Source organism: Micromesistius poutassou (assembly GCF_964030765.1).
Source record: "Micromesistius poutassou genome assembly, chromosome: 2".
NCBI lineage: Eukaryota > Metazoa > Chordata > Actinopteri > Gadiformes > Gadidae > Micromesistius > Micromesistius poutassou.
The window spans coordinates 8,332,902-8,347,323 of NC_140272.1; the positions used below are offsets into that span (position 1 = coordinate 8,332,902).

The 14,422-nt window shown below is 46.6% G+C and overlaps 1 protein-coding gene and 1 pseudogene across 2 annotated transcripts; one reads left to right on the plus strand and one right to left on the minus strand.

The window, feature by feature from the left end:
• Positions 1–3,258: 3,258 nt before the first annotated feature.
• Positions 3,259–4,674, minus strand: LOC311339484 (adenosine receptor A3-like; annotated as a pseudogene). The gene is made up of 2 exons: positions 4,245–4,674; positions 3,259–4,167 (listed from the first exon to the last, which is right to left on the minus strand). The product of its transcript is annotated as an adenosine receptor A3-like (transcript).
• A 4,935-nt stretch (positions 4,675–9,609) lies between these two features.
• Positions 9,610–13,346, plus strand: LOC311338330 (adenosine receptor A1-like). Its single transcript, XM_084463560.1, has 2 exons — positions 9,610–10,349; positions 12,184–13,346. The coding sequence occupies exons 1-2, from the start codon at positions 9,994–9,996 to the stop codon at positions 12,914–12,916; spliced, it is 1,089 nt and encodes a 362-aa protein (XP_084319686.1). The 5' UTR covers positions 9,610–9,993; the 3' UTR covers positions 12,917–13,346.
• Positions 13,347–14,422: the final 1,076 nt, after the last annotated feature.

Genomic DNA, 14,422 nt, shown 5'->3' on the forward strand with positions numbered 1-14,422 from the left:
AAAAAAAAAGTAGACGTTCTTCATTCATCTGACATTTCAGCCCAAGCATCGCATATAATATGGATTATACAATGTACGGTAGTTTACACCTCCCAATTATTTGAGTTGGTTTGGCCCATGTTGCGTCTTTTCTTGAGAGGTAACAGAAGAGAAGTAGAGAACAGACGCGACAAGTGTCGTTGATGATTGTGGAGGGCAGGAAAAAGCCAGGAGGAGCCAAAAGGCCAGATTTTTTAAAAAGAAGGGCACTGGAGGAAGATGTGTATGTAATGGGTTAACATTGTACGTTTTATATATCATTGATAGTTCAAGTAAGTTTTTTTTTTAATTATAAACAGATCCTTGAGGTGGATTTTCTTTGTGCCAAACGTTGATCCAATATACATTAAAAAGGGAAAGTAAGAGTTTTGCTGTTCATTTATTCAAATTCTTCCACCCCTGAAAAAAGTGAGCTGGTATGGGCCTGAAATTCCCAGGCTGAAAATGGGTCCCACTCCGGCCCTCTGGTGTGTGTGTGTGTGTGTGTGTGTGTGTGTGTGTGTGTGTGTGTGTGTGTGTGTGTGTGTGTGTGTGTGTGTGTGTGTGTGTGTGTGTGTGTGTGTGTGTGTGTGTGTGTGTGTGTGAGAGAGAGAGATTCGGTGTGTTTTTCAGACCAACTGCATGCAAAAACCACAGACTTCCTTTGACATTCGGTTCACATCAGATCAAACTCACATGACTCTGCATTTGTCAGACCAAAGTTGTGGGGTGAGGTGGCAGTTCCGGATAAACAGGGCTTATAGAACTCATTGTTGCACGGTGGGTTGTGTTTAATAAATCAAAGTGTCAGTTGAGTTCTATAGCCATTAAAAACACAGAAAATGGCCAACCTCTAACCACTCACTTCGCCATTGTTTGGGTCTTTGTCTACTTTCTCAAATAATGCTTTCGAGATAAACCGTCACTAAACTCCCTGTGCATTCTGAACACCATCAGACTGACATGTTTTGTGTTTGTCTCTTACAGTGCGTGTCTGTGCAGACTGTGCTTCCGTGCTCACCTGCAGCGGCGTCTGTTCTTGTGGCTGAGGTAGTAGATTGAATAGTTGTGGGGCCGAGTCCTCCCTCTGCGTTAACTATACAATCTACTGTCTTTCCTAAGGAGGCAGAGTCTTCACCGGCGACTCCTCACCTGTTGAACCCGCGTTGCAGACCTGACTCCACGTTATCTCATGAAATGGATTGATTTATATGTTTCCTACTTTTTCTACTCGAACTAGACCTGGCGAGGTGAGGTAGTAGGTTGTATAGTTTGTGGGATGGATTGAATCCTTATTTTGGTGATAACTATACAGTCTATTGCCTTTCTCGAGAGGTTTAATGAACGCGGTGATGCTGTGTGGAACCGACTCTGCAGTTAGGGGGAGAGAATAGAGAAGCGGTCCTGTTCGGTAACGGTGCAGCGCTGCCCCCTGCTGGTCACACTGGCATAGGAAACATAACTGTGATAGGTTGATAGAATTACTGATGACATCGGAATATGGAGGTCTCACATTGGTCTCACAAGATTTTGTTTGAAGTTCTTTTCTTTTTTGTTATGATTAAATCCAATACATGCTGTATATGTTTCTCATATTAAAATACGATTTTTTTTGATTAGCAAGAAGAACCTTTCACCTTAATCTACCTTAGCAAGTGCATATGTGTGTGTGTGTGTGTGTGTGTGTGTGTGTGTGTGTGTGTGTGTGTGTGTGTGTGTGTGTGTGTGTGTGTGTGTGTGTGTGTGTGTGTGTGTGTGTGTGTGTGTGTGTGTGTGTGCGTGCGTGCGTGCGTTAGATCAAATTTGTGTAGGCTATACATTTAAAATACATTTATATATGTACATTGATCACTACATATCTGATTTAGCCGCCAAGATTGAGTACTAAAATATGTGATATATAAGTGTATAGTATTTATATAGGCCTTTATTTTATATATTTTAATTATTAAAAATTGTAATTAATAACAATAATCATTAATTATATAATAATAATTATAAATATGTCATTATTGTGATGATTAATCAGATATATAGTGATACATATACAGAAGGCCATAACTAAATACAATGTAATAATTGTAATATTACCACCTATTATGACACCTCATCTCTGACAGCACTCAAAACAGTCATGCATAGCGTGAGTCTGGATTGATGAACCTTTGTCCCATTTCTAGATGAAACCATGAAGGCTTTGCTTCTAACCCCACATGAAAACCACATTCTGTTCAGATGTGAACGAAACCCCAGCTAATCCAAACACACAAACTCACACTCAAACGTACACACGTACACACTCACACACACACACACACAGACATACACACACACACACAGGACCGACGGACTGCGGGTATAAGTGGGACAGGCTTGGGGGGGGCCAAGGCAGAGGGGGGCCCATGGGAAATTAAAAAAATAAAATAATAATAATAATAATAATTGTGTTTTCATTGCATCTCATGGCTCTCCTGCATTCTGATCCAGCAATAGAAAGTAACACAATGGCAAATATATGACTCATAAGACGCAGTCAAACCAAGTGGGCCGAGCAAAATAAGCTGATCGCAACTTGAATAAAAAAATTCCAGCTATTTTTGTGTGTGTATTTTCCACTGATGGTTTGGCCTGCAGTGGCCCTCTGTTTCCTTCCTCCTTTCTAAGTCTCACTTTTGTTACGTGGGCGACGAGATAAGATAACTTTCTTTTAAATGTTGAATTAGAAAAATTTAAGAAAAATTAAAATCAAAAACGGTCAAAAACGGTGTTGCTTCCTACATTATCTGACTCCAAACTCACCAAAGTGATGTATAACACTAGTAAACACTTAACAGTGATGTCATATTTATATAATCAGAAATACAAATTATAGAAATGTTTTTAGAATTTATACATTACAAAATTATGCATTTTAAACTAATACAAACCTTGTAAATAATAATGCAATTATCGTTTAGCCTGGAAATCCAAACCCACATCTAGAAAGCTGTAGGGTCTAGCAATGAGCAATGAAAATGGCCCAACTCGAGGGGCGGCATCAAGCATGCATTTGAAAATATCACTGCACGTATTGGATAACACTACGACCAATCAGAAGAATACAAGGGGTGACGTATCCAGACCAGCAAAGCTAACCAATAGATAATACTCTTGCCGTATCCGGTCGGTAAAACAGCGAGGTTTTTGGCCCACCTATATCAGATACACGATGTGATTGGTTAATGTTCTGGGCCAGGGGAATCGGGGAGTGAGTATATTGCTCATTCCCAGAGTGACTCGCTGAGCAAATTCAAATTGTGTTCTCGCGAGAACTCTGGATTTCCAGGGTAATAATCGTTACCAATTATGAATTGTTTTGAACAAACTTATTATTATGAATCAATGACTTCCTCTTTGGCCCCTACAGGGCCTAATGCTAAAAGTTAAACGAAAGAGCCGAGACTATAACTTGTCGTCTTGGCCTTTGCTGCTGGCGCCGTTGTCTGAAGAGTGGCTGGATGGTGGCTGGCTGAGCCATGGCCGCCCGGTGGCCTGCGACCACATCTTCAGGTAGGCCTGCCTGATCTTGGGGATCCGGAAGGCATACACCATGGGGTTGACGGCCGAGTTGGCGTGCGAGAGCAGGATGCCCAAGTGGAACGCGACGACGGGGACGGGGGGGTCCCCCGAACTTCACCATGCAGTTCATGAGGTGCAGCGGGAGCCAGGAGAGGGCGAACAGACCCAGGACCTGAGACAGCGAGGCCGCCAGCCGTCCTTCCTTCCTCAGGGAGCTGCGGGACTCTGCGGGGGGTGGGCCCGAGCACCCGGGCATGTCCCTGAGGCTCCGGCGGATGTTCCGGAAGATGAGGCAGTAGAGCAGGGCCATGGTGGACAGAGGCAGCAGGTTTCAGAGGAAGAAGGTGAAGTAGACCAGGTACGACATGGAGATGACGTTGGTGAATCGGCAGACGGTGGCGGCAGCGGAGGGAGAGGAGGAGGAGGTGGAGAAGTTGGAGGAGGTGAAGGAGTCGGGGGAATGAGCAGCAGGCGAGACGGTGCCCTGCTGGCTCCAGCCAAAGAGGGGCATGAAGCTGAGGAGGACGGCCGTCACCCAGCACACCGACACCACCAGCCAACGAGTGCTGCTCCATCACAGACCGCCGGTACCTGAACAACACAACACCACTGGTTAGGACCGACCCCGTCTGTGGACCTGTACCATCGGGGGCGGACTGGAGACCTACCTGAGGGGGGCGTAGACACGGAGGAATCGGTCCACGGCAATGGCCAGCAGGGACAGGATGGAGGCCAGGGTGGGGAGGATGAGCAGGCAGCTGGTGACCAGGCAGGCACGGGCGGAGGTCTCCACCCGGCCGTCCACCACCACGGCCAGGGGGATGGCCAGGCAGCCCACCAGCAGGTCGGCCACGGCCAGGGAGGTGAGGAAGCAGAAGGTGGGCTCCCACAGTCTCTTGGTGCGCCGGAGCGGCGCGATCAGCACCTCCACGGCCATGTCCAGGGACATTTCAGGGAGACCCATGCTCTGCTGCCGCTGCCGCTGCTAAATGGTAGCTGGACAGTGGCGGATTTAGAAAATTTGGGGCCCAAGGCGAAGATATGGATGGGGCCCACCTCATCCGATCTTTAAAAGCGAACAGAGAAAAAAAATGTACCGACTGAATGGTGGATAGGCAGGTAAAGCACTGTTTATTCTTTTTTTTTAAGATCAAATGAATATCAGTATAATAGCAAGACAAGTAGTTAGGGTAAACCCCCACAAAACAGTCATATAGGCCTACTTAGCAAAACATCACAAACAGCCATATACTTGGCAAATATTGCCAAGAGGAATAATTGACTTTGTATGTGTGAGGTTGCAATTGGCATTGTACTTGAGATTGAACATTTCAAACAAACCTATATATATAGTGATGTCACTAAGGAGCAGGTAGGGGTGGAGCCTGTTTCTTAAGGAGGCCTTCAGGTTAGGCTGCCGATGTTGGGTACTGAACCCAGTACTTTGGCCTGGATTTAAAAACCCTAACGAACATTAATGAGTCAGCTGTCCTCCCCCCGACTGTGAACTGTTTTAGATCGAGGAGACGTAACTAAAACCGAAACACAACCGAGTGTGACGGTGGGTATATGGATACATTACTATACGTGTGCTTGCTTCCTAAGAGGTATGCTATGTTTGCTGAGCACGTATGCCGCGAACAGCATGGCAGCCATTTTGTGATTTCAGAGTGAAAAGTGGCCTCTGCGGGGAATTGCTTATCTTCACATGGTGACAGGATGTTTATGCTAATCAGTACCGGTAATAGATGATGTATCGCCACACTGTTCCTTTGGAAGCAGCAGGAGTGATTGGTCTGCTTCTAATCCAATCAGAGGCTTCTATTCAGGGTCGGATGGTGGACCGAATCACATCTCCATTGTTTAGGAGTTATATTTATAAATAATAATAATAATTATTAATTGTTATAATAATAATTATTATAATTGTCCCAATTAATATATAAAGCTACCTAGACCCAATCTAGTGAACATTGGAAATTCCCCCATGTTAATTTTTTCATTTTCAAACAGTAAGATAGATGAAAGATGGCAGGCATGGAGCATAGACCACCGAGCTGAAACTTTTGTAGGGGTAGAATACTACAAAATAGATCCAATATAATAATTTGATTTTGATCTGAGATGATACTAAGAATGTATGTAATGTTTAATTAAATCAATCAATCCACCTTTAATACAGTAATACAACTTACTTTCCAAAACAATGACGACAGCACAGGAGGCAGTAGGCTGTAACGCTGTGAGTGCGACGTCAGTTTATATTGTTTGCACGACATCCTCAATAAGACGCCATAATGCCGTATTTATACGGGTGCCAGGGTGAAGTGTGTGTGGTGGTGGTTCCTACAGACTCATTATGGACGATTTACACTCCTGACATTTGCTGAGACATCCTCTGCTGAGCATGCAGAAGCACCCCCCCCCCCCCCCCAACACACACACACACACACACACACACACACACACACACACACACACACACACACGCACACACACACACACACACACACACACACACACACACACACACACACCCATCAGCATAATAACGGCCTTCAGATAAAACAATGTAGACCCGATAAAACTGAGTTAGTGGAGTGTGTCTGTTTTAGCTGAAACACTAAAAGCTCAGAGCATAAGTCCAAGACCAGGGGAGGGACAATACCACACAAACACACACACGCACACACACACACACACACACACACACACACACACACACACACACACACACACACACACACACACGCACACACACACACACACACACACACACACACACACACACACACACACACACACACACAACTAAGCGCTGACTCACCCATTTCCTGCACAACAAAAGGCTGAACAAAATGGATGTTGTTTATAGTTTCACCTCACTTTTCCTTAATGGAATGAATTCCATCCCTGTAATTGGTTTACTAATGAGTGCTTTATGCTCACTGCCCAAATTGGCTTCTTTAGCACTACTATCTACAGCCTCTCCATATAGCTAGTGTGGGTTATCATTGTTTTGGAAAAAAAAAAATTCAAGCAATATCACAGGAGAGGAAGTGATGTTACTCTGAATATCATCACGCTGTGATAATAAAACATTTTGAATTGTTTGCAGTAATAAGCGACAACTGATTGGTTTCATTATTAAATCATTTATTTGGCTCCGCCAACAGAAATAGTTCCTCAGTTGGACTGGGACTGGACTGTTGCCAAGCGACACACAAACATTTTCCTGCAGACTAGCTTGATACTTGACAGTCCAGCTTAGTGAAATAAGAGTCTGTGGATAGTCGCTTTGGGTCATGTGTAGTCATACTCATCCCTCTCCTATCCGGGATAGGAGAGGGATGAGTATTGATCAGGATTTCAGCTGTAGTTCAGAGATAGGCTATCCCCTACCCTACGTTTAGTCCCATTCTATGTTTTAAACTAAAGGACGGGGCTAAATACAGAGAAGGTGGTTTCCCCCTGTGTGTAAGCAGTGGCCTTGCTCTACAGTCATCTAACTACCAGGTGACGCCACTTCCTTTGTAATGTGACATCACCAAATTCAAATGGACAATTAGTAAATGCAACAACTCTCAGTACACAAGAGGAGCTCCAGCTCTGTCTGTGCCGTTTGTTTGCTCTGTCTAGATGGATAGCCGGAGACTGGAGGGCCTATAGGGAAACGTCCGCAAGACTGCAAGAATCTATCAGTAGATTGGCCTCAGTCAGACTTCGTGGCTCCAGTGGCAACACCTTTCAGTTAGAGAGAGGAAGGGAAACATAGTTCCAAGGAGAATGTAAACAAATGCCTTTTCAATTGACTATTCATGAGACAAAGAAGGTTTATATAATTTGTAGGCCTATACCAATTTGTTACGATTAATATTTCCACAATGAATATACAGTATATATATATATATATATATATATATATATATATATATATATATATATATGTACATATTTGTCAAATCCTGAAACACACACACACACACACACACACACACACACACACACACACACACACACACACACACACACACACACACACACATTCACCCTTATCTTGGCTTTTAAATATGTAGGAAGTGACACTATTGCAAAACAGAACATTGTTTGCCAAAAAAATAATAGATTAGATTAGATTAGATTTATTTGTCATTGCACAGGAATACAACAAAATTCAATGCACTCACGTACTGGACTCATTAAAAAGAAAGGTAGCATAATAAATAAATCAAGTCAATAAAAAATACATTCTGATCGTCTCATTCACTCAGTACATTCATGTCGTCATACACTATACCATCAACTCAGTGCCATTGTATGCATTAAAACAGTAGTGCAAAACATAAAAAGTGCAGAGCATTGCATTAAGTATGGAGGTCACTGATTAATGCTGTCAGAACTCAGTGGGTTTGTTTTCAGGTCAGAGTTGAGTATGGTGCTAGCTTTGGGATAGAAACTGTTGATGAATCTTGTGGTGCGTGTTCTGATGGACCTGTAACGTTTCCCTGAGGGCAGCAGTTCAAACTGATAATTGGCAGGGTGGAATGTTTTTCAGAATGTTACGTGTCTTCTGCAAGCATTGGGAATTGAAGATGGTGTCCATGGTAGGTAGCTGTTGGTTGATGATGTTTTGGGCGGTTTTTATAGTCCTCTGCAGTGACTTCCTGTCTGGAGCAGAACTGCTACCATACCACGACAGGATGTGCTGTTGTGTGAGATTGGCTTTCCTGAGTGTGTGGAGAAAGTATAGCCGCTGCTGTGCTTTCTTTACTATTGCTGTGGTGTTTATTGTCCATGATAAGTTCTCTGAGATGTGGATGCCCAAGAATTTGAAGCTGGACACTCTCTCCACCCTCTCCCCATTGATGTGTAGTGGTATGTGTGTGTCCTGCTTCTTCCTGTAATCGATGATCAGTTCTTTTGTTTTTTTGATGTTGAGGCTCAGGTTGTTCTCTGAGCACCACTCTGTCAGCCTTTGAACCTCCTCTCTGTAAGCAGACTCATCACCTTTGGCGATCAGTCCCACCACAGTTGTGTCATCTGCAAATTTCACTATGGTGTTGGTAGTGTGAGATGGAGCGCAGTCGTGTGTGTCCAGAGAGTAGAGAAGAGGGCTCAGCACGCAGCCCTGTGGGGGCCCCTGTGCTGAGTGTCAGAGTGGGGGAAAGATGCGGGCCCATTCTGACCGCCTGTGGCCTGTCTGTCAAAAAGTCCTTAATCCAAAGGCAGAGGTTGAGCGGTAAACCCAGGTTGGACGTCTTGGAGAACAGTCTGCTGGTGAGGATCGTATTAAAGGCAGAGCTGTAGTCTGTGTATAGGTCCCCTGCAGCTCCAAGTGGCGCAGAACGGAGTGGAGGGTCATGGAGATGGCGTCGTCTGTTGACATGTCAGCTCGATATGCAAATTGGTGGGGATCCAGAGTGGGTGGCAGGGCAGCTTTGATGTGTTGTAAAACCAGTCTTTCGAAACACTTCATGATTTCAGGTGTCAGTGCTACAGGCCTGTAAATGTAACTCACTTCTGCTAACAGTGTCTTAAGCAAAGATGCTGAAACTCGCTTGCTTAATGGAAACCCTTCTTCTTCCTTCACCTCCATGTGTGGCGGAACCATCTCACCTCCCGCTAACCTGCGGCCGCACACACGGCACGCCAAAATCACGACTCATAACTCACACGACCATAACTCACACGTTGCATAATAAATTAGCACATTTTTACAATGCTTACACACACTTATGCACACACACACACACACACACACACACACACACACACACACACACACACACACACACACACACACACACCGAGACCCCACTGCTGACTGTCGTGATTCTGCTCTCGGGTGCCGCAAGAACACTAAAGTCCCTTGCCTCCATTTAATGACTTCTCTTGAGGAAGAGGGAGAGGGAGAGATTGCGAGGGGGGGGGGGAGACATAAAATGAGAGTGAGACAGTAAATGACAGGAGAGAGAGAGTGAGAGGGCAAGAGAGAGCAGAGTGTGTAAGAGAGAGTGTGTGAGTGAAAGAGAGAGTAATCAAGAGAGAGAGAGAGATAGAGAGAGGGAGAGAGAGTAATCAAGACTGAGAGAGAGCGAGAGCGCGAGAGAGAGCCAAAGCGGGGGGGAGAGAGTCCACCCATTTCTATGTAGAACTGAAAGCACTGACGAGGCGCTCATAAGAATCTGCGGCGAGGGGGCCTGTCAGCGGAGAGCCACTCAGACCCAACCGGCCCGGGGAGAACATGGATCCAGCACGAGGGAACCATGGTGGTTCCTCCGCAGCACGGAGCCACCGGACCTGACCTGGATTAAAGAACAGCAGGAGGCCTTTAAAAAAAAAAGGACAGCCACATAGGACCGAACAAGAACCTACTGCAGAAGAGAACTACAAAACGCCCCGCAAAAGAACTACAAGATGTCCTTTTCCCTGGGCATCCGGCCCCGGGAGCAGGTGGACCTGCTGTACATCTCCATGGAGACGGCCATCGCCCTGGCCTCTGTGCTGGGCAACGTGCTGGTGGTGGCGGTGGTGCTGGTTAACCGCTCGCTGCGGGACACCACCTTCTGCTTCATCGTGTCGCTGGCGGTGGCCGACATCGCAGTGGGCGCGCTGGTCATCCCGCTGGCCGTGGTCATCAGCCTGGGCCTGGAGACGCAGTTCTACACCTGCCTGCTGCTCTCCTGCCTGCTGCTGGTCATCACCCAGGGCTCCATCCTGTCGCTGCTCGCCATCGCCATCGACCGCTTCCTCCGCGTCAAGATCCCAACCAGGTGAGCTCTGCTCCCCCCTGGAGGAGGGGGGGCCAGAGAGTCTGCCGGGGCGCTCAGCGATACTCAGACACAACTCTCGTCATCGTCACAGTGCGATTCACTCCACCTACATTGATGGCTTGTGTCAAAGTGAGGCCAGACAGAATGCACGCTTTCCATATAAGTCGTTTTGGATAAAAGCGTCTGCTAAATGGCCTAAATGTTAATGTAAAGGCATACATTGAGCGAGAATCCACCCAGGACCACCTACTGTAGTTTGGCTGATTACAATGTTTTTTTGGGAACTGGAAGTGAAACAGATTTTTAACTTGGGTGTGGTTGGGGGGGTACTGCCGGCTGGCCAGTATGTGTTCAGGGGGTTCAATAGTTTTAAGAACAGTGCAAGAGGAAAGGGCCAACAAGATAATAAGTTGCACTTAGGTGTTCAAATCCTTGGCACTAATTACACAATATGCAATCGAGGTCAAAGGCGATGGTTTAAAATGGTTTATAAATTGTACTTACCATTTGTTCCCGTTTTGGTTAAAAGGAGAATAAAGAGTAGCACACTTCTGGGAATCTATCTGTGACAAGCAGCCCCATATATCTCTGCGCAGCTTCATGTAAATCGATGGGACAGGCATCACAAGCTCTTAAGTAAATTAAACTGTTTCTCTGTCCGGCATAAATAAATTAGTTTTAGATACACTTTCCAAAAGCCACTGTGGCAGTCGTCCAAGGCGTTTCTGCTTATCGCTGTGGTTTCCTTCTTCAGAGAGGAGTTACAGGGGTCAGGCATTCATGATCAGAGAGTAAGTAACAGGTGTCCATCATTTTTACTCAACCTTTATTGTGATGTAGTGTAATGACTCAGGAGGTTGACTCAGAGACGAAAGGTTCTGTGTTTGATTCCCAATGTCCACAGTGGCAGCCTACCTGTAGGCATCCTTGATGCCTTACTGGCTGCCAACCCTTAAAGATCGGTCCCTCCGTTCACAGGAAGTCATGTGGGAACTGGTTTATATGACATGAAACTAGATCATCTGTATAGTAGTTACAGAACATGTATCCCTTTTTGGACAACATTATGTTACATAATGTTGCCTTGCGAGGCAGCTGTATTTGCAAGATCATGATCATGCGAGAATCCATCGTGCCAGGCTTCAAGTTATGCGCTTGTGACCTGCCAAGAATTTAAGTGCTTGCACTTTTCCAACAGTTTACCATGGAAGACTTCTGTGGTGGCCATTTCTTTGTGAGATATGGACAGATGAGACTTCTAAACAGCACACAATAGATGTGGAAAATGTACCTATTTAATGTATGCATACACAAGTCTGATCTTTGAGCAGAGTGAGGAGTCTTTTAAACAGTTTCCCCCCCTCCAGGAGGCTATTGCCCTTACAGCAAAGGAGGCACAGTTTCACCTCCTCTCCATAATGTATTTCTCCTAAAATCAAAGGTGAGATGTTGGGGCACCCCGGTGGCTCACCGGGTAGAGCGTTTACCATGGTTCTTTGCTGCATGTCCTCCCCTCTATCTCCCATACCTTCCTGTCCAGCTCGCTCTATCATAAAAAGCATAAAAAGAGGTGAGATTTTTTTTCCCCTGCATTCTCACCAAACAGATCTATACATGAGGGGGTCCCTTTTTTCTTGCTACCGGTTCACGGTAGCCAAAAGGATAGCCAAAGGGTGAGCTAGACGAGGGAGACATGAGAGAGAGTCCACCCATTTCTATGTTGAACTGAAAGTACTGACGAGTGTCTGACCTTTGTGGCACTTCATGTTTACCCCCCCTGCCCCCTTCCTCCATCCTGACTAAGCCTTGCCTCCGTCTCCACCCCCCCCTTCAGGTACTGCAGCGTGGTGACCCAGGGCCGGGCCTGGGTGGCGGTCGGCCTGTGCTGGCTCCTCTCTTTCATCTCCGGCCTGGTGCCCATGCTGGGCTGGCATATCCGCCCTGACCCCCATCTCCACGGTAACGCCAGCGGCACCGCCACAGGCAACCGCGACGCGCCCATCGAGTGCATGTTCACCTCGGTGGTCAGCATGGACTTCATGGTGTACTTCAACTTCCTGGGCTGCGTGGTGGTGCCGCTGGTGGTCATGATGGCGCTGTACGGCGAGATCTTCCGGGTGATCTGCGTCCGGCTGGACCGCCGCGCCGAGGCCACGTGCGAGGGCGACGACGGCCGGCGCTACTACCAGAAGGAGCTGCGTCTGGCCAAGTCGCTGGCACTGGTGGTGGTGCTCTTCGTCCTCTGCTGGCTGCCATTGCACATCCTGAACTGCGTGGCGCTCTTCTGCCCCACCTGCCCGCTGCCCAAGGCCGCCGTGTACACCGGCATCTTCCTGTCGCACGTCAACTCCGCGCTCAACCCGCTGGTGTACGCCTTCCGCATCAAGCGCTTCCGGGTGACGCTGATCCAGATCTCGCGGCGCTGTGTGCTGTGTCGGCCCGCCGGGCCCAGCGCCTACCCCTCGGGGAAGACGGTCCTCACGGGGAAGGGGACCACTGACGCCGGGCCCAGCCCCAGCCCCTCGGGGAAGTCCGTCCTCACAGGGAAGGCCACCACTGACGCCTGACACCCTGACCCTCGGATCTGTGACCCATGAGCCCTGACCTGTGACCTGTGTGGTGGCAGGGGGGGTTGAACTGAATGTGTTCCACAAGTAGCAGCGGGGATAGGCAGGAAGTAGAAAATGGATTTGATTGGAAGACATGATCCACTTCCTGTGGATCATGTCATTACGGAGGTTGGAATTGGATAAATAATGGATTGTACAATAACTTGTTTATCTCCAATCAGACAAGTTCTGTCAACAGGAAACATTTATGATCATATCTGCACATTACGATGTTACGATGATCACATTACGATGATCTTTACTTTTCCCAAATGGGGTTAATTAACCAGTCTACCTCCAGTTTACGTTACAATAAATATATTCCTTATTGTTTCGTATTCAATTTCTGATTGGTTATGTACATCTGGAAATTGTGTAAATTGCTTTGTCCGTTCACAATAATAAATGTGCAAGTGAATATTTTGTAAACTGACTTGATATTTTGTATAAAAAAAAGACTCCCTACTAATTGTTGGTGATTTCTTAAACCTACAAACTCGTTCTCTTAGCCAGGGGCCAGTCTGGTGAAAGGAAGATATTTTGGATTGGATCGATACAGAGTAAAGGCCTCCTCCCTTCCAACAGCTCACCAATCACGCCGGCGGTATTTACAAGCACAGAACACTTTCCAACCTCCAGGTTATTAGGCCCTCCTCCGGCAGACCGCTGAACAGAACAGTATTTCTATATCGTCTGAAACGGGCTGTTGAAATGGCTCTCCCTAGTCCTCCATGTGAATCACTCACAGGGCATAATGGAGAACAGATTCCCTTGACACCCCCCCCCCCCCCCCTTCCCCTCAGAGGCACTTCCAACACGCTTTAAAGCCTGTGCTCAAGCTGTCTGCCCAGGATCTGCATCATCATCACTTTGAGCGTCACGTGGTCCTCTGCTCGCTCTCCCATCGATTATACACACACATACTACTGGGTGGTCCAACCCAAAGCCCATCCATCTGTCCATCAGCTTTGTATCGTGTCACTTGTATGTAGTGTAGGTCTGGATGAGCTATGCTATACTGTAGAGTGACTCCAATCTAATGGGTTGACTCTCTACAAGACGAAATGACAAATAAAAACACAAACATCCCTCTTTCACTTCCTCTATCTTTGTCTCTTTATTTCAAAGTTTGCTACCCTCTCCTTTTTTAACTTCTCTACTTCTGCTTCTTCTTATCTCTGTTCAGGCCTCGTCTCCCATCCCGCGACTCTTGCACCAATGTGCCTCTTCTCTTTATTCCATCTGTCACCTCGGTGGGCGTGGAGGGATTTGAGGCGGCTGAGTCTCTGCTAATCCATAACACCACTTAGTGATGAAGGTGTGCTAGTCAAACCTACCCCGTTAGTCTCTCTCTCCCTCACCCTGGACTCCACAGAGCTCGCTGAGCTGGTGCGGAGATACGTGACAGGATTACAGAGATACAGCCGCACAAAACAAGAAATCCTCTGGCCTTTTTCAAAGAGA